Source organism: Eptatretus burgeri, chromosome 13 (genome assembly GCF_056783735.1).
Source record: "Eptatretus burgeri isolate ZD-2024b chromosome 13, Ebu_testis_v1, whole genome shotgun sequence".
In the NCBI taxonomy this organism is placed as follows: domain Eukaryota; kingdom Metazoa; phylum Chordata; class Myxini; order Myxiniformes; family Myxinidae; genus Eptatretus; species Eptatretus burgeri.
Window position 1 is genome coordinate 65,481,027 of NC_140973.1, and position 17,029 is coordinate 65,498,055.

At 42.5% G+C, this 17,029-nt stretch overlaps 1 protein-coding gene across 1 annotated transcript in view; it reads right to left on the bottom strand.

Annotated features, from left to right (window-relative positions):
* LOC147014671 (FRAS1-related extracellular matrix protein 2-like) overlaps positions 1 to 17,029 on the bottom strand; it is a 171,599-nt gene that overhangs the window by 28,705 nt on the left and 125,865 nt on the right. Inside the window, exons 11-16 of the mRNA XM_085850663.1 lie at positions 15,602 to 15,781; positions 15,002 to 15,132; positions 9,623 to 9,781; positions 5,130 to 5,433; positions 2,899 to 3,030; positions 202 to 533 (exon numbers count right to left, since the gene is read on the bottom strand). Coding sequence (XP_085706789.1) covers positions 202 to 533; positions 2,899 to 3,030; positions 5,130 to 5,433; positions 9,623 to 9,781; positions 15,002 to 15,132; positions 15,602 to 15,781 — 1,238 coding nt within the window. The remainder of the gene's footprint in view (positions 1 to 201; positions 534 to 2,898; positions 3,031 to 5,129; positions 5,434 to 9,622; positions 9,782 to 15,001; positions 15,133 to 15,601; positions 15,782 to 17,029) is intronic.

Genomic DNA, 17,029 nt, shown 5'->3' on the forward strand with positions numbered 1-17,029 from the left:
CTCTTTCTCAGTCCTCCAAAAAAATTCAACACTCCATAGCCTTTTATTTTGGATGGCGATATCATTTTATGCGACGGCTCATGACTGAAACGGCTGTCTTGTGTGAATTGTAAATATTTAGCGTCTCAGTTGAATCCCTGACACAGACACCATAACCATCTGCCAGTCAAATCATGGGAGAAGAATGGATGAACTACCCACCTGCCCATCAGTGCCAATGGAACCTCCACACTCGGTGAGCAGCTCAGACATGTCATAGTAGGAGATGAACTGCCAGAGACAAGCATCCAGATTGAGGTTGCGGTAAAAATTGAGTGTGGTAGCCGAACGCAAGGCTGTTCCATACTGATATGGTACTGTTTCTCCAACCGCTTCCGGGTTCATCTTGGCCTCAGTAAGGAAGCCATAGCGTGTTCGAAGTTCGTTGTGGCTCACAATGTTGGAGCATGAGTGGCTAGCCACACGTGTGCCATCTGGGCTCAATGTCAGCTCAAAATTGGAGAGAGGTCGCGTTGAAATGACAGGAAGCATGCCTGGTCCATCAAACAAAGCACAAGGTTTAACATTAATGAACACACCTCCTGGTTATCAACCACAATTGTACCTGAATCCAAATCCAAAAGGACCATTTTGTACAGAGCATTGGTGCTGCCAAAGCAGTCTACTGGGCTATTGGGAACAATCCTGGACGGGTCGCCACTCCGACGCAGGATACTCAAATGGCTCAATCATCCCAGCAAGCTGGTACTCATTTTGCCGACCTCAGAACGATTACAGGCTGAGTTAACGACACCTGATATTAATTCAACCACCGAGTACGATTTGAACTCAGGACCCTAGGATCCCAAGCCCACCACCCTAACCATTAAGCTAACACCAGGTGCACGTATCTGTATGATGACCCCATTAGGCTCTGTGAATTATGAGATGAGATTAAATAATGTTTTGCCAATTGTCTCACATCATACCCATGTCAATACCACGTGGTCACCATAACAATTAAAAAGCCTCAATGAATTAGAAGGAAATTACTTCCAAGGAGCAGCAGCAAACTCCAGGTAAAAGTTTACAAAATGGAAAAAGAGACAATTACCAATTCTCCCCATCCTAACCCACAGCTCATGTGACATGAGATCCCATGTCCAAATCCATTACGTATACAATGCTGATTTATCAGTTGTCCTACTCTCCTTGTAATTCATGAAAAAGTACAACGATCTTTTGCCCTGCATGCGATTTACGTACAAGCTCCTCCATGAACCTGACAGAACACTGGAGAATATAGAGAGTGAGATAGATGCTGAACAATAAATTGGTTGATTAAAATTGATTTGGTAGAACCAGGCAGACACATTCGGAATGGTTTGAGAAATTACATGCAGAACACAATGGAGGCTGTTGAGGCCCCTTTTTGCAGGTCGTTTGCTTATGACGTACACGAGGAGGTTACAATTCTGTCACAGCTGCACAACCTATATAATACTGGAGAATATTACGATGTCACTTGTAAGGAAATTCAATGCAGGAGGCCATTAGGACAATCAGGCCAATGCAATGGTTGTCAACCTATGTTTGTTCGTCTCTGCTTTATAATTTTTAAATGCTGAGTGTCAAGCAAGGAAGATATGCATATATATATATATATATATATATATATATATATATATATATATATATATTTATTATATATATATTTTTAAACAGGAATAAATTCCTGCATGGGGCAAGTGTGAAAATCTTTGGACTCAACCGGAGACTCGAACCCAAGGACCTCACCCCTTACGCAGCGACAGTACAGTATCTAATAAAAAAGCTGAGTTTGTGTCTGTGGGTGGATGTGTGGGTCTGAACAAGGTACGTTTTCATTAAAACGAAAATACTCATGCACTGTATGCTGTTATGCCTAGTGTTGGCTCAATGGTTAGGGTGGTGGGATTGGGATCCTAGTTAGGATCCTAGGAAACTGAGTTCAAACCCCCCTCTGCTGTTGAATTAATTCCAGGTGGGGTTGACTCGGCCTGTCATCCTTCCGAGGTCGGCAAAAAGGGGTGGGGTGGGAAGAGGGAATCGACGTTGCCCGGCGACACCAGGTACCTCTGCTAGCGTACATATAATTTTCAAAGCCTCTCTTATGACATTGCTGGGGTCACGAATCGAACCGCCAACTTGCCAGACTGACAGCGGACACTTTAACCATTACACCACTGAGTCTAATATACTCCACCCAGTCTGGTGTAATCAATCGGTTGCCCCTTGTAAATCAAACTTGCACATGAGGCAAACGAGGGTGAAAATAAGGTTATATTTCCCCTTGATTCGTTTGGAAAACCACACCAGAGGGAATTGTGGTTTGAGTGTCTGCTCTGAGTCTGGCAGGTCGGAGGTTCGACTCCATGACCCTGGCCAAGTCAAACCAAAGACTTAAAATGGGAAATAATGCTTCCTTGCTTGGTGCCTTGCATGTAGAGGATAGAGCATGGATAAACCCCATCGGTTGGCATCCCTGTTGAGGAAAACATTCCTCCATAATTGCCCCTCTGAGTGCGGAGAGAAAAGTGATGCAATAACTGTGGATCCGCCAGTAGCCAAAGTTCCCCGGGTAATTACATCACTTTGACTGTATTTGTCTGAAGTCAAGTGCGGTGTTGTCTCATGTATTTGTATGCATGTTTGTGATTTGTGCAGCAAACTACTCCATGAGCCTTACACCCTGGAGAAAAGAAAATAATGCAATGAATTGTTATAATATGTGATTGACAAATCCATGTGAAACTTGTCCATGACTTTGAAACGTACAATATTTTCCGTAAAGGCAGAGAAACGATCGTTGGGTTGAGCAAATATATATATATATATATATATATAGATTGGCATTGTTCTAATCAGTCAGGCTCTCACCATCGATGTGAGGCATGGTGATGGTGAGCTTGATGAGGTTAGAATGATGTGGTGCGTCACGGCCCGTGTAACGAAGCCGTGCTGTAAATGGCTCAGCTCCCACAGCACCGGCGATTCTTGGCTGGCACAGGCCTGGATATACAAACATGAGGAGACGTGCAAAGCTCATCTTAATCAACGCAGAAGAAATTTCGTCAAAAACATGAGACACATCTTTTTCAAAACTGTATTTCTGCTGAAGCTTTTGACAAATACTTCTTGCACAGATTCTGGCGGAATGCTCTGCTCGCAATTTCCTTCCAAGTTTTTAGATGGCTTTCCTTTCGGGAGGCAATTCGCCAAGATTTCATCAAAGTTAGTCTGCAGCTTCAAGCGAGACAGTCAGAGGACCTGATTACCATGACAATTATCCAAAGAACATTTCCCTGGGCGTTTCGAGGCCACGAATGTCCTCCTGCAATCTGCCATCTATAGTGACGGGCTCAAGATGCCGCACAGCCATAACGGGCATTGAGACGTCGCCGAACGTTTTGCAGATGTCTTTCATGCCTCTGACGTCAATGCGCCGGGAAGTCCAAGCTGCAAACTGTAGGTTTTAGACACTTTTATGTGACTATGGAGCAATTCAGCAGAAGGTCTATAACATCTTTAACGGCATCAAGATTTCTATGGCTTATAGTTAATCGCTATTTGGTTACGCCATCTGCTGGGTACGACACCTCAGCTGTCCCGAGGCAATGGTATCGTGGACATTGACTGAGCTTTGACATTTAAATTGATCGTCAGGAGGATATGTTGAGTAGGTTAATCACATGAGAATGCAGGTCACACATGCTGAGCTCAAGATGCTGCGTGAAAACCCCCTTTCCACATCTGTTTGATGCCAGGGCCCATCAGATCCAAACACGGCATTCCAAACTTCCAAGTGCCATTCAGTGTCATCTGCCGCTTTCTTTTCTCCTCTTTAACTTCTCGAGCACACCTATTCCCTCGTCCTCCATTATACTTTGCAAATTGTAATGTTTAGTCTTTCACTTCTTGCGGTCGAATATAAATTTGCACATTTGAGCTTCTATCGCTGGGGAAGCATCACATACTCATTGCATAACAAGAATAACTAGAAGGGCACTCGGTAGAGCGCATACCTCCGCCACGCAATGCTTTATCCATGAGAACATATCGGGCCCAATACATTTTTGAAATCTCATGCTATACAGTACGATATCGTTTTTGGCCCTAATCTCTCAATGGTGAAGAATCACTTTGAAAATTAAACAATTCTCGTATCCAGATCCAGATTCAAATCTTCACCAAAATCTAATCAATTTGTCCTTGTCAGACACACAACCTGTCCACCAATTTTCGTAGGAATCCGTAGATAAAATTTTTGAGATATCGTGCTATATATCATTTTTAGCCTGATCTCTCAATGGTGAAGAATCACTAAAAAATTATCAGATCCGGATCCGCATCCGGATATTCACCAAAATCTAATCAGTTCGTCTTTGTCACACACCGAACCTGTCGACAAAATTTCATCCAGATCCATGCACAACTTTTCGAGATGTCCTGCACACGAACAGACAAACAAACAGACCTTCACCTTCGGTGGCGGAGGTAATGAATGTTAATTTGGACGATGCTTTTGTTGAGGTTGCTTCTAAAATGTTTCAGCAGCATCGGATCGTTGAGTGATGCAATGAATTTATTTAGTTATTTGTTAACGTTTGATTCTATCCTTCATTGTTTTCGGAGAATGTGGACACAGTGCTTGCCCTGAGGGTATGACATGAAGTTGCCCTGAGGGCATTAAGAGTTGGCATCACGTTTAGACCAGAGCATGCTGGGCAGGTTACTCCTACCTCGAAGGTCATTAATGAGCCAGCTAGGTTTTTAATGCCAACACAATAATATGCATGGTAACTCTCATGAGAGGAGCTCTTTTGCAGTCATAGCTTCGAGTCCAAATTCATAATAGTATGGCCTGCAGCAGAATTTGAAGGCACAACATCTGGGGATCTTTCTTCGATAGCCTCTGTTCCAGTTTTACCATCACACCACCCACAACGAACGACATAGTGTGTTAACTTATTTTCTCCTCATTGACTTGAGATGATAAAATAAGTCATTAGAGGTATGGATAATATTTGAATTGAGCATATAAACCATGAAACGTCCATGGTCATGAAAGCAATTGGTGGATGGCTAATTGTGTGCATTTGCAGACTCACCTTGATCAGTGCTCACTGAGATAACAGGGCTGAGTAGCTCGAGGCCTTTGTGTCCATTCATGTTGATGGCACATGCAGCGCATTGCACCCGGGAACCCGGTGCGAAGTATATCGAGTCGAGACTGATCAGCTTGGTAGATGTGAAGAAGGTGTCCGAGTCGACCTCACGCAATGGGCTAGTCACACCATCGGCTCCAGTCGGGGCACTCACCAGCCAACGATAAAGTGTCAGCGTATTGTTTATTTGCTCATCATCGCAGATAGAGCCGGTTTTGGCGTAATTGGTATACTTGGGATTACAGGCCTGCAAGTACAATTACACAAAGATAGTCATAACGCAGGTTTACAAGGCCACAGTAGGTTGCCTTTGAGTTACTGCATCACAATCTCCCCATTAACGACAACTCGTACTTTTCTTGCTTGCCTACTGTATATCTGCTCAAGCATTTCTTCTTACCGAGAGGCGTTCTAGTCGTTAGTGACATGGATGGTTCACATGTGAATGATTTACGACTTTGTTTTGACATCTCTGATAAGACCCCCCCCCCCCCCCATAGTTATCACCTCTCATCACACCATCATTTTGCCCTCACTCATTTTAACTCATTCCCTATCTCCCTCCTTTCTTCCTTCCTTCATCCTTCCTTCGCTCTCTCCCAGGTCATGGAAGCTGAAAGTGTATAATCATTTTACAGCCATGTCAGTGTATCAAAGTGCACACGTTCACCAAGCACACACACCAACCTTCCTACTCTCCATTTCAATTTTGTTTTCTATGATCAGCTTGACCAGCAGTGTTACCGGCTACATCTACAGAGGCAATCATATATCGGCTTGACCAGCAGTGTTACCGGCTACATTTACAGAGTCATTCATACATCAGCTTGACCAGCAGTGTTACCGGCTACATTTACAGAGGCATTCATACATTGGCTTGACCAGCAGTGTTACCGGCTACATTTACAGAGGCATTCATACATCGGCTTGACCAGTAGTGTTACCGGCTACATTTACAGAGTCATTCATACATCGGCTTGACCAGCAGTGTTACCGGCTACATTTACAGAGTCATTCATACATCAGCTTGACCAGCAGTGTTACCGGCTACATTTACAGAGGCATTCATACATCGGCTTGACCAGCAGTGTTACCGGCTACATTTACAGAGTCATTCATACATCAGCTTAACCAGTAGTGTTACCGGCTACATTTACAGAGGCATTCATTCATCGGCTTGACCATCAGTGGGCTTGTAGCATGGTATTGTGTACACTGTGGTCCTAAATGAGGAGAAAGCTTAGAAATTGAACCCAGTTTTAATAAGATAAACAATCTTAATGTCATATAATGCCCAAGTGTCTGTGCTTTCAGAAAATGTATACTTTGCTATGGGTCCTATGGATGTACATAGTTGCTTACAAAGCATGTTTTTTTATCCAAACTCAGGCTATTTTTTCCAGTTTTATAGCTCATTTTTTTAGAAATGGGTAACATGTATGATTGTATATATTGTCCAAAATTGTATAAAATGCATTTTTTGTTTGATATATATATATATATATATATATATATATATATATATATATATATATATAAACATATCATTATACATAAGAATAGAACAATTCCTCGAAACAGTACATTTCTTATGACCTTCTGCATATCTTGGCACCTTCAAATGAGTAAAATCTCAGATTTTGCAAAATTTCCCCCAGTCATAGTGAAGCTTACAAAATCTTATTCCAGAAATTTGAAATGTATCTGAAAGAACATCTTAAATAGCAATTTACTTCTGCATAAAGTGACGATTTAAAATGGCAAGTTTAAACATGGATCATTACTACATACCAGTTTTTAGGTTCACTTCCATGATTGGGTCAAAAATGTTAAGAAGTACGTAACAAATTGCATTTATTAAGCTGCTACAAAATTACTGGTAGCTATAAGCTTGATTTTATAACCAGAGAATAAGTTTACCAAGATGACCCTATGATATAAAAATCAATACCAAAGGCCAGTTTGTATTCAGTATACAGAACATCAAAGGTCGTTCGGAAGTACATAACGTTTTTAGGAAATCTGCACTTCTAATCCTAAGATGTTGGTTTGGTTCATCACAGCATGTATTTCTATGGTTAAGTTTATGTGCATATATATTTATGACCTGAATGAACACTGATCAATTTGATCAATTTGTTAATTTCATATGACCTTGACCTCTTTCATATGACTTTCATTTTTTGGTCCCCCGTGTCCGAAATGTGTACATAATACCTTGCTACAAGCGAGTGTTACCAGCTACATCTACAGAGGCATTCATACATCGGCTTGACCAGCAGTGTTACCGGCTACATCTGCAGAGGCATTCATACATCGGCTTGACCAGCAGTGTTACCGGCTACATCTACAGAGGCATTCATGCATCGGCTTGACCAGCAGTGTTACCGGCTACATCTGCAGAGGCATTCATACATCGGCTTGACCAGCAGTGTTACCGGCTACATCTGCAGAGGCATTCATACATCGGCTTGACCAGTAGTGTTACCAATTACATCTACAGAGGCATTCATACATCGGCTCGATCAGTAGTGTTACCGGCTACATCTACAGAGGCATTCATACATCGGCTTGACCAGCAGTGTTACCGGCTACATCTACAGAGGCATTCATACATCGGCTTGACCAGCAGTGTTACCGGCTACATCTGCAGAGGCATTCATACATCGGCTTGACCAGTAGTGTTACCAATTACATCTACAGAGGCATTCATACATCGGCTTGACCAGCAGTGTTACCGGCTACATCTGCAGAGGCATTCATACATCGGCTTGACCAGTAGCGTTACCAATTACATCTACAGAGGCATTCATACATCGGGCTCGATCAGTAGTGTTACCGGCTACATCTACAGAGGCATTCATACATCGGCTTGACCAGCAGTGTTACCAGCTACATCTGCAGAGGCATTCATACATCGGCTTGACCAGCAGTGTTACCAGCATTCATACATCATTTTTAATGGTCAAAATATGCCAGCATTCACATTCATGTTAATGAAATTCATACATAATTTCTAATCAATGAAGTTGAGAAATTTGAATGGTTTGGTACTTAAAACTTTTTTAATCGTAGTATATCTAAAGTCACCACATTTGTGTGTTTTTATTTTAGTGAGGTTTTATGAAACTTAACCTCTAAAATATTTTGTGCATTACTGTACATATGTGGACAATCGGTGGTCTGAACGAAACCATTTATTTTCCATTGAAACAAAAGTTGTTCGTGAATGCCAACTCGGATCAATGATTTATAAATCAATACCACTTAACTGAACATTATTATTGCAGTCTCTCTTAAGGATCTTCCCGATTGTTATGACCACCCAGTGTTTCATAATCTATGCACTCCGCTTTCCATCTTGAGTTCATCCATGGATGGCTTAATTGGCTTTACAACACCGACTACAGCATATTCATCACAATAAGATTCTATATCGGAAAACACTTCTTCAGATTCATTTCCTGTCGTTGACGATTCTGAAATGAGTCATGCTGACATTTCTTAGTGTAGTTCACTGAAATTGTGCCTTGACAATGCAGAACAGCAAGTCTATCTCTTTCAGTACTGAAACAATTGTTCCCAGGGTGACGTCACATGGGTAATGCAATGGTCTAGGGTTCTGTCCAGAATTCTTAGGGGCGGTACCAGACAGGTTGAATTTTTAAACTTTAACACCTCAAAAGGTCATTGAAATAAAAAAAACCACATTCAGTTCTTGCAGGATTACTTACAATTCATAAGGATCATACCAAAAAGGTTTTTACACACTTTTAATGGCAGTGAACGTTTAAGAAGACTAATCCATCTGTGCTTCTTTAAGAAAACAAATACATCTGTGATTCTTCAAGAAAACTAATCCATCTATGCTTCTTTAAGAAAACTAATCCATCTATGCTTGTTTAATTCATCTATGCTACATCCACAGAGTAGTTACATCCATCTATGGATCCATCTATGGATCTATGCTACATCCATAAACTAATCCATCTATGCTTCTTTAAGAAAACTAATCCATCTATGCTTGTTTAAATAAATTAATCCATCTATGCTTCTTTAAGAAAACAAATCCATCTATGCTTCTTGAAGAAAACTAATCCATCTATGCTTGTTTAAATAAACAAATCCATCTATGCTTCTTTAAGAAAACTAATCCATCTATGCTTGTATAAATAAACTAATCCATCTATGCTTCTTTAAGAAAACTAATCCATCTATGCTTGTTTAAATAAGCTCATCCATCTATGCTTCTTTAAGAAAACGAATCCATCTATGCTTGTTTAAATAAGCTAATCCATCTATGCTTCTTCAAGAAAACTAATCCATCTATGCTTGTTTAAATTAATTTATCCCTCTATACTTCTTTAAGAAAACATCACAAGGAGTTTTTGAGGTGAAAGACTGACACCTGTTCAAACACAAACTTGGACACTTACTGTAATGCAGATGAGCGGGTAGCCGGCTGGAGGGTTGGGCTGTTCCGTGGCCTTGATCGCATCATCATAGAACATGAGGGAAATGACCTCAGGTACTGAGGGAAATGTGACATCCGCCATGCTCTCGACTTCTTCAATGTACACAGTCACCTTGCTTTTCTGTCAGAGTGAAAAAGAAGAAACATTAAGTCTTAAAATACCTTTTTGCCATAGTAAGACTGTAGGGAGAGACAGCTTTTGAGGTAACCTTGAATTTGAGGTGGCCGCATGGAACCTCAATTAGTCTTTTCCAAGAGTTATAGACAATGAGAAAGAGTCTTTGCAAAGCAAATCTGTTAATCCTTACTCTCAAACCATACAGGAAATCTGTAGTTTCTCCAGATTATCATCCCAAAGGCCTAATGTTCTAAAAGGTTCAATGAGAACTTGAGTACCCATGTTGCAGATGAGACGGGTGGTCCCTGAAATGGATGGCAGAGCCCAAATGCCATGTCACTAGCTGGCACTGTGCCAGTTTGAGTTGGACTCAATTACACTAAAAATGCAAACCCAGTTGTGCAAGTCAAAAAAGGGTTTTTAGATATGATTTGTATGATGCCAAATTGAACCCTATCTCCTCTTCAAATCCTTTCACTTCCCACTTTAAATTTCATTTAAGGGATCCAATCCTCTTTCTTCCTTCCTTCCTTCCTTCCTTCATTCACTCCCTTCCTAGTTTCACTTCATCTTTTCCTGTCCTTCTTCTGCTCCTTCCCTTTTTTCCTTTTCCAGGTGTGGAAAAAACAAACAAATCCATGTGAAAATTGTGCATGACTTTCATACCGATAACGTTTTCTGTAAAGGTTGAGAAACAATATATAGATCGGCATTGAGCTAATCAGTCAAACTCTCATGATAGATGTGAGGCATGGCGATGGTGAGCTTGATGAGGTTAGAATGACATGGTGCGTCGCGGTCCATGTAACGAACCCATGCTTCTGCTCCTTCCCTTTTTTGTCCTTTTCCAGTAAAGATGTTTAAATCTGCTGTACTTGCCATCCTGGTGCCTTCCATCTTTAAGAGATTTTTTTGTTGCCTTATGGCAACCATTTTGTCTTGCTAAGGAGGACAAAAGCCTCAGTCCATTCATGCCCAAACTCTGTATCCAATCCATCCCTCCTTCATCCAAGTCATGAACATCTCTATAGCTAATAACAAACCCTAGACAGGTCGCAACTCAGTCACAGGATGCTATGGCAGGAATTTGGACAGAACACTTCCCGTTCAAGGTTCGTCCATGTGTAGGTCGGTTCCACAGCTGCTTCTTCCACTTGAATGAAAGTTAAGTTTTCCGAACCGGATCCATCATGTTTTTCTGTTATATTTTCGTCTCTGTGTGCTCTTTGTATTTTCATCAAAAATTTTCCTTGATAAATCGTACCTTGCCTTTGATATTTGCAAAATTCTTTTTTTTTCATACAGCCTTTGCCTTTTCGAATCGCCAGAGCTTAACCATCTCGGTTTTGATGTTGTTTTGTCATACAGTTTCTCTTCTCTTCCTCTTTTTTTCTTTTTTCGAACATTTTGTACTTTCTGTCCTTTCAATGCTATCATTATTCCCCCTCGCTTCAAAAAAAAAACAGGAAACCCCAAAAATATCTTTCACTCAGACACAATCTTATTCTGCCTTTCACTTCCTGTAAATCTGTCCTTTTTCTCTATAATTTTCTTAATATCTATCCGGTTCCAACAGCATGACCATTTCTCTCCATGCTTTCAACAACAACTCCTTCCACCCATCCCATGATCTTTATCTCAGAATGTTAAATATGGGTATCTTGAGAAGTCCAGATAGCAGAGGTTGTCTGCACACAACAATCAAATCTCCTTCATGTTATTTTAGTGTCATCCAGCTCCGTGTCAATACCCTCCCCCACATCTCCTTCAAGCCCACATCCTTCTAACCACACTACTCCTACGTGTCCTCCTCTTCAGCATCCCTCCAGTTCATTCCCCCCCTTTCTGCATCCCCCCGCCAATCACCCCACCTTCTTCAAAATTCCCTCCACCACACCCTCTCCAAGCTTCCCCTTCACCACACCCTCCCATAGCTTCCCCCTCACCACACCCACTCAATGGTTCCTCCTCTTGGCTTCCTCCTCGTCCTGCTCCCTCTTGGCTCCCCCATCATTCTGCCCCCTCTCGGCTTCTCCCCACCCTGACCCAGCTTAGGCTCCCTCTCCTCCCACCCCTTCCCATTATCCCTCTTGTCTTGCCTCCTCCCATCTTCCCCTTTGCCCTGCCCGCTCCCATCTCTCCCCCCTCTCCCCATCCCACCCCTGCAATCTTCCCCTCCAGCCCACACCTTCCCATCCTCCTTCACCCCGTTCCTCACTGTGTGTACCTCAAAATCCGAGGCCTCTGCTCCAACCTGACAAATCTCTCAATCCAGGCTGATGCTGAGGGCCTGGACATCATCTGTTTAACAGAATCCTTCCTCCCACAGGATGTTCCTGACTCCTTAGTGTCTCTCCATTGCTGTTTTCTCCTCTTGTTCCTGTCTCATATTGTCTCCAATTGATATTGTCTCATATTGTCTCTAATTCTCAATGTATTTGTACTGGTCTTATACCTCCCAACCCCCAGGAGTACATTTGGCTGCAACTTCCCATTCACTCCCACCTCTTGTTTGTCTGCATGTTATATCATCCTCCAAACAGTGATAACTCCATCACCATTTCTGTCAGACAACATGGACCAACTTTTAACTACTCATCTCAACTCTCTTTCTTCCTCATATACAGTGTGGAAATTTCAATTGTCACCATGCAAAATGGCTCTGTGTTGATACCTCTCTTACCAGCCATGTCACTTCAGCAAAGAACTTCTGTGACTCCATGGGACTGACTCAATCTGTAAACTTTCCAATTTTTATTTCTCCCAATGGCAAATCATCCATTCTGGACTTGGTGATGACTAACTTCACACGAATGTCTCCTGTCTTCACACGAATTAGAGAGTTCATCGAACACGATACCCCACACATTGCTGTTCAAGTATATATTACACTTCACTGTCAATAAAATAATAATTAAAAAAATTGTTTATAAAAAATCCAGAAGTTTAGCACAACTGAAGCTATCTCACACACCACACTTATACACTGTAATAAGATGATGTTGGGTTGCGGTTAAGGAAATGGGGGCTTTATTGATCACCATAGAATGCTTTTCCAATTCACGATTGGAAAATGGGGATGGGCCAGGCATCTGCCTAGGGGATGGCCAGATGGAGGTCCCTAGTGTACCGGCAGAAAGTAGACGCAGCAGCGCTGTGAAAATCGCATGCTCCCCTTGTATGTATGTATGTACGTATGTATGTATGGAACGCAGCATCAATCAGCATCGTGCAGAGCCAGATCAGCAGCCTCTTATTCACCACGATACTGTAGTACCCTCTCATGCTATATATCAATATATAACATGGTCCTTGGAAGCACTGTGAAGGATATTTGTGTTCTACAATGTTCAACTATATAATTCAATTTAAATAAAGATTTAAAGGCAAATAAATAATTATTTTTCAGGTTTAACCGCTGTTTTACCCAGTGTCTCTTGCATCACCCTAGCCAACACGTTACATGAGTTCTTCGTGCCTGTTGTTTGTGTCCTTTATAACATCCTTAAAAATAGTAAGTTTCCTGTTGAGGAATTATTTAAAATTTTGTTTAGCTGCCTCATGTAACCTGGTGTTGGCTTAGTGGTTAGGGTGGCGGCTTGGGATCATCGGGACCTGAGTTTGAGCCCCGTTAACCATTGAATTAACACCAGAGGGTTGACTCAGCCTGTCATCCTTCCGAGGTCGACAAAATGAGTACCAGTGTACTGGTCCTGGTGTATGCCCTGGTTAGAATAGGTGTACCATATCCCTGTGTGTCGTTAGAGGCGACCAGGGTTAGCGTCAGGAGGGGCATCTGGCCATAAAACATTGCCTCAAGAATGGAACCATGATTGCATGGAGTCCGCAAAAAGCTAACCTCTGCTCGACAGGGAAAAATGGCTGTAAAAAGGCTGTTTTTTTGTTGTTTTTTTTAGCTGCCTCGCAGGCAGACAGAGGAATAGTTTTCTCTCACTCCTCTCTGTGCATGTGTGGTCAGGATGAATTCAGAGCCAAAGTATGGTAAAACGGAAAACTTGTCTTCCTATTCATGTTCCAATTCGTGTTTAACTCCACACATGGCTTGCTGACTTCTCCAACTTTCATAGCTAATGTGTGGCACTCAACAGAACCCTTTCATCTCTTCTTCCTGTAAGGCTGGTTAGATTAGTTCTTGGCATAGAGTGGCAGAGTGCCCCAAGGCAGAGTTCTGGGCCCAGTCCTATTCCTTATATTAATTAATGATCTCTCTGACCCTCTGGAAAATCCCCATTATCTATTTCCTGATAAATCTGCTATGAAACCCCCTCATCCTTCAGACAGTAAGGCTGCAGCCTCTTCCCTTTCTGTAGACCTGATGGAATCACAAGTTGGTCAAACACTTGGAATATGTCTTTCAATTATGAAAAATATCTCTTTTTTCTCTCTCTCTCTCTCTCTCTCTCTCTCTCTCTCTCTCTCTCTCTCTCTCTCTCTCTCTCTCTCTCTCTCTCTCTCTCTCTCTCTCTCTCTCTCTCTCTCTCTCTCTCTCTCTCTCTCTCTCTCTCTCTCTCTCTCTCAGAACCATCTGATCACCCCCCCCACCCCACCCCAACCTACTTTCTTAACATTAGGAATTTCAGTCACTCAAATATCTGGGTCTTGCTATCTATCTTGGGCAAATCGCATTTTAATGATCAGCCACGATTTTTCTTGGCCAAACCACATTTTAAAATTGGATCGAACCTTCATTGATGCAACACCCAGCTTACGAAGCACTAATGTAGCAATTTATAGTTGAGCTGGGAATCAAACCCAGACTAGACAGCTCAAAAGTGAATATGTTTCCTCTGAGCTGTCCCATCAGCCCACAGTCGACCCTTACAATAATCCATGATTTCTCCCGAGAAAGTGTGCAAACCCACATTCACACCGAATACTGACTCTTTTCATGGGGGGACATCAAATTGCTCATGTCATCTTCCCGGCGATTCCTTCTTTCTAAATAAATCCCCTCACTTTGTTCATCTACAGTTAACTGTACTTGGCTTTGAAGCCTGGCGATACACTTGAAAAAACAACAAAGTTCTTGTTAATAAATCTGCATGAACATTTGGCACCCATCTTCACCGAGCTGCCCCTCCACAGGGAGTGAGGACTGAAGCAGCGTCAGGCATGGACTCATGCAACATTGCACACGCTCTCAAAATAGTTCTGCCCGTGTGATTAATGGCATTATGTTTTAATTAGCAAGCCGGGGCTCACCCTCGTTTCTGCCACCATGTGTTTGTCAGGCCTCAGGTGTACTGAGAAGGCCTCCCGCATCTCTCGCTCCCCATCGTACAGAATTCGTACTTCCACAAAGTGTTCTGTCTCTCCGGCTCTGAAGGCTATCTCTGAAGACAACAGACACAGTCTCCTGTTAGGCATTGCATCCTTACACCTACTGTGCTCTTACTGAGCATGAAGCTTGGTGCAGCTGAAGTGTATCAACTATCGAGTGGAATATCAGCCTCAAGTCCTTGGGAGTATTGTGAAGTGATGTTGCAAAGGAGCATAAATGTTGTGTAAATAATAATACACAACGAAATTTAACACAGGAAGAGGCCATTTGGCCTGTAATGGGGTAATATCTCACATAAAGAGATGGGAGTAATGGGAGCAAATTGTTTAGTGGGGAGGAGATGTGTAGAGTACACTGGAGGGAATGAGGCGTGATTAGGACAAATATTCCACTATTTTTGTGCAAGAGATAAATTATCTCAATCAGCATGAACCTATTCTACCTGCAGTACTTCCTCAACACAATCAAATTCTCAAAAATCAAAAGTGCATCTTTATAAAAGGTCCTATTAAATGAGTAACCTTCTGATATTGGGATGTAGTCAGATCCAGAGTTGGCAGAGCCATCTTTGGTGTGAACTCGTACAACTGAAAGCTGTGATGTGTCTCCATGGCGCAAAACGGGTATGCGCAGTAGCGTGTCTCCATCACGGCTTGGCTCGTGGACGCTGAACTTAGTTTCGCCAAAGATGATGATCGGCTCTGGAACACAGGCAGTAGAGCTGGGACAGCACATGGTATGACAAGCAATTTGGTTGCATCTGTCAACTCCATAACACAGCTGTACACCCAGTGGAGGTGCAAAACTCAAATGGTGCAACGATCAGATATGGAATGTTATCAAATGATGTTGTTACGGTTCTGCAAATTGTCAGGCACTCCCCAGTAATGGCAACCAACATATAGCAGTTCCCGAGATAATTATATCATTCGGACTTGTTTCAGATAGTCCTCCCCTTGTGTCTAATGTGTTAACAAAGGAGATATGCATTGCGTGGGATTAGTTAGGGTTTTTTCCCCCACTTTCACCGCATTTTTCTATCTTATCAGAGCCAACTCTTTAGCATATGCTGCCAAAACCCCATTCAAATCGTGCCAGAACTCAACCTCCATACCATTTTCAATGCTGCTTCAACCTCACGACTACTCCAAGACTAAAATTACCTCCACACCACAAAGCCAACAACCATTGCCTTGCTTTGCTTGCAGGCCATTTATTTCAGCCTCAACCATCACTTTGTATTCCAAACACCGCTCCAACCACCATCTCAACCACTCGCCATTGATCGATGGCAGCAACCATCATCCTGCCTGCTCGGGGTGCCGCTTCATCACCGCCCGGAGCACCAAGCACAGACCAACCGAGTTCGCTGCCATCTAGCATAAGTTTGTGCTGATATTTCTGTTATTCCTCCCTATCGGTGGCAACAATCACACTGCCAAGGAACCATATGTGACCCTCCAGGACACTTGCGCTCCCTGTAGGGAGTGATGCATGCTACCCCACGTTAATTCAGGAGATCAGCCCGTGGCCCGGCTCAAAGACGAATGGATTAATTTCTGGTCCAACGGCTTTGTTGAGCGAGTGACGTCATGACGCAGGCAAAGTCTGGGCCAATGAACACAGTGTGCTTGGAAGATGAGGAGAAGAGATTGGTTGTCGCATGGCACAGTTATGCCTGCCAGGGATGCTGGGCTCCGCTCCACTCGGAGCATATAAAATAGCACTCCAGAAGGACTCAGGAGCTCTTTTAGATATTTCAGAGAAGCGTCTTTCAGAGGTTCTTTTTGTTTGGAAGGTTTTTCATGAGGTTCACTCAGTAGATATTTCAGAGGTTCTCTTTGAGGTTCGTTTTGGCCTGATTACGGGTGCACTTTCTGGTGGTTGGTTTGAGGTGAAGCACCACGGGACACAAAAAGCAGAGCACCATGGGACAAGATGGTACAATA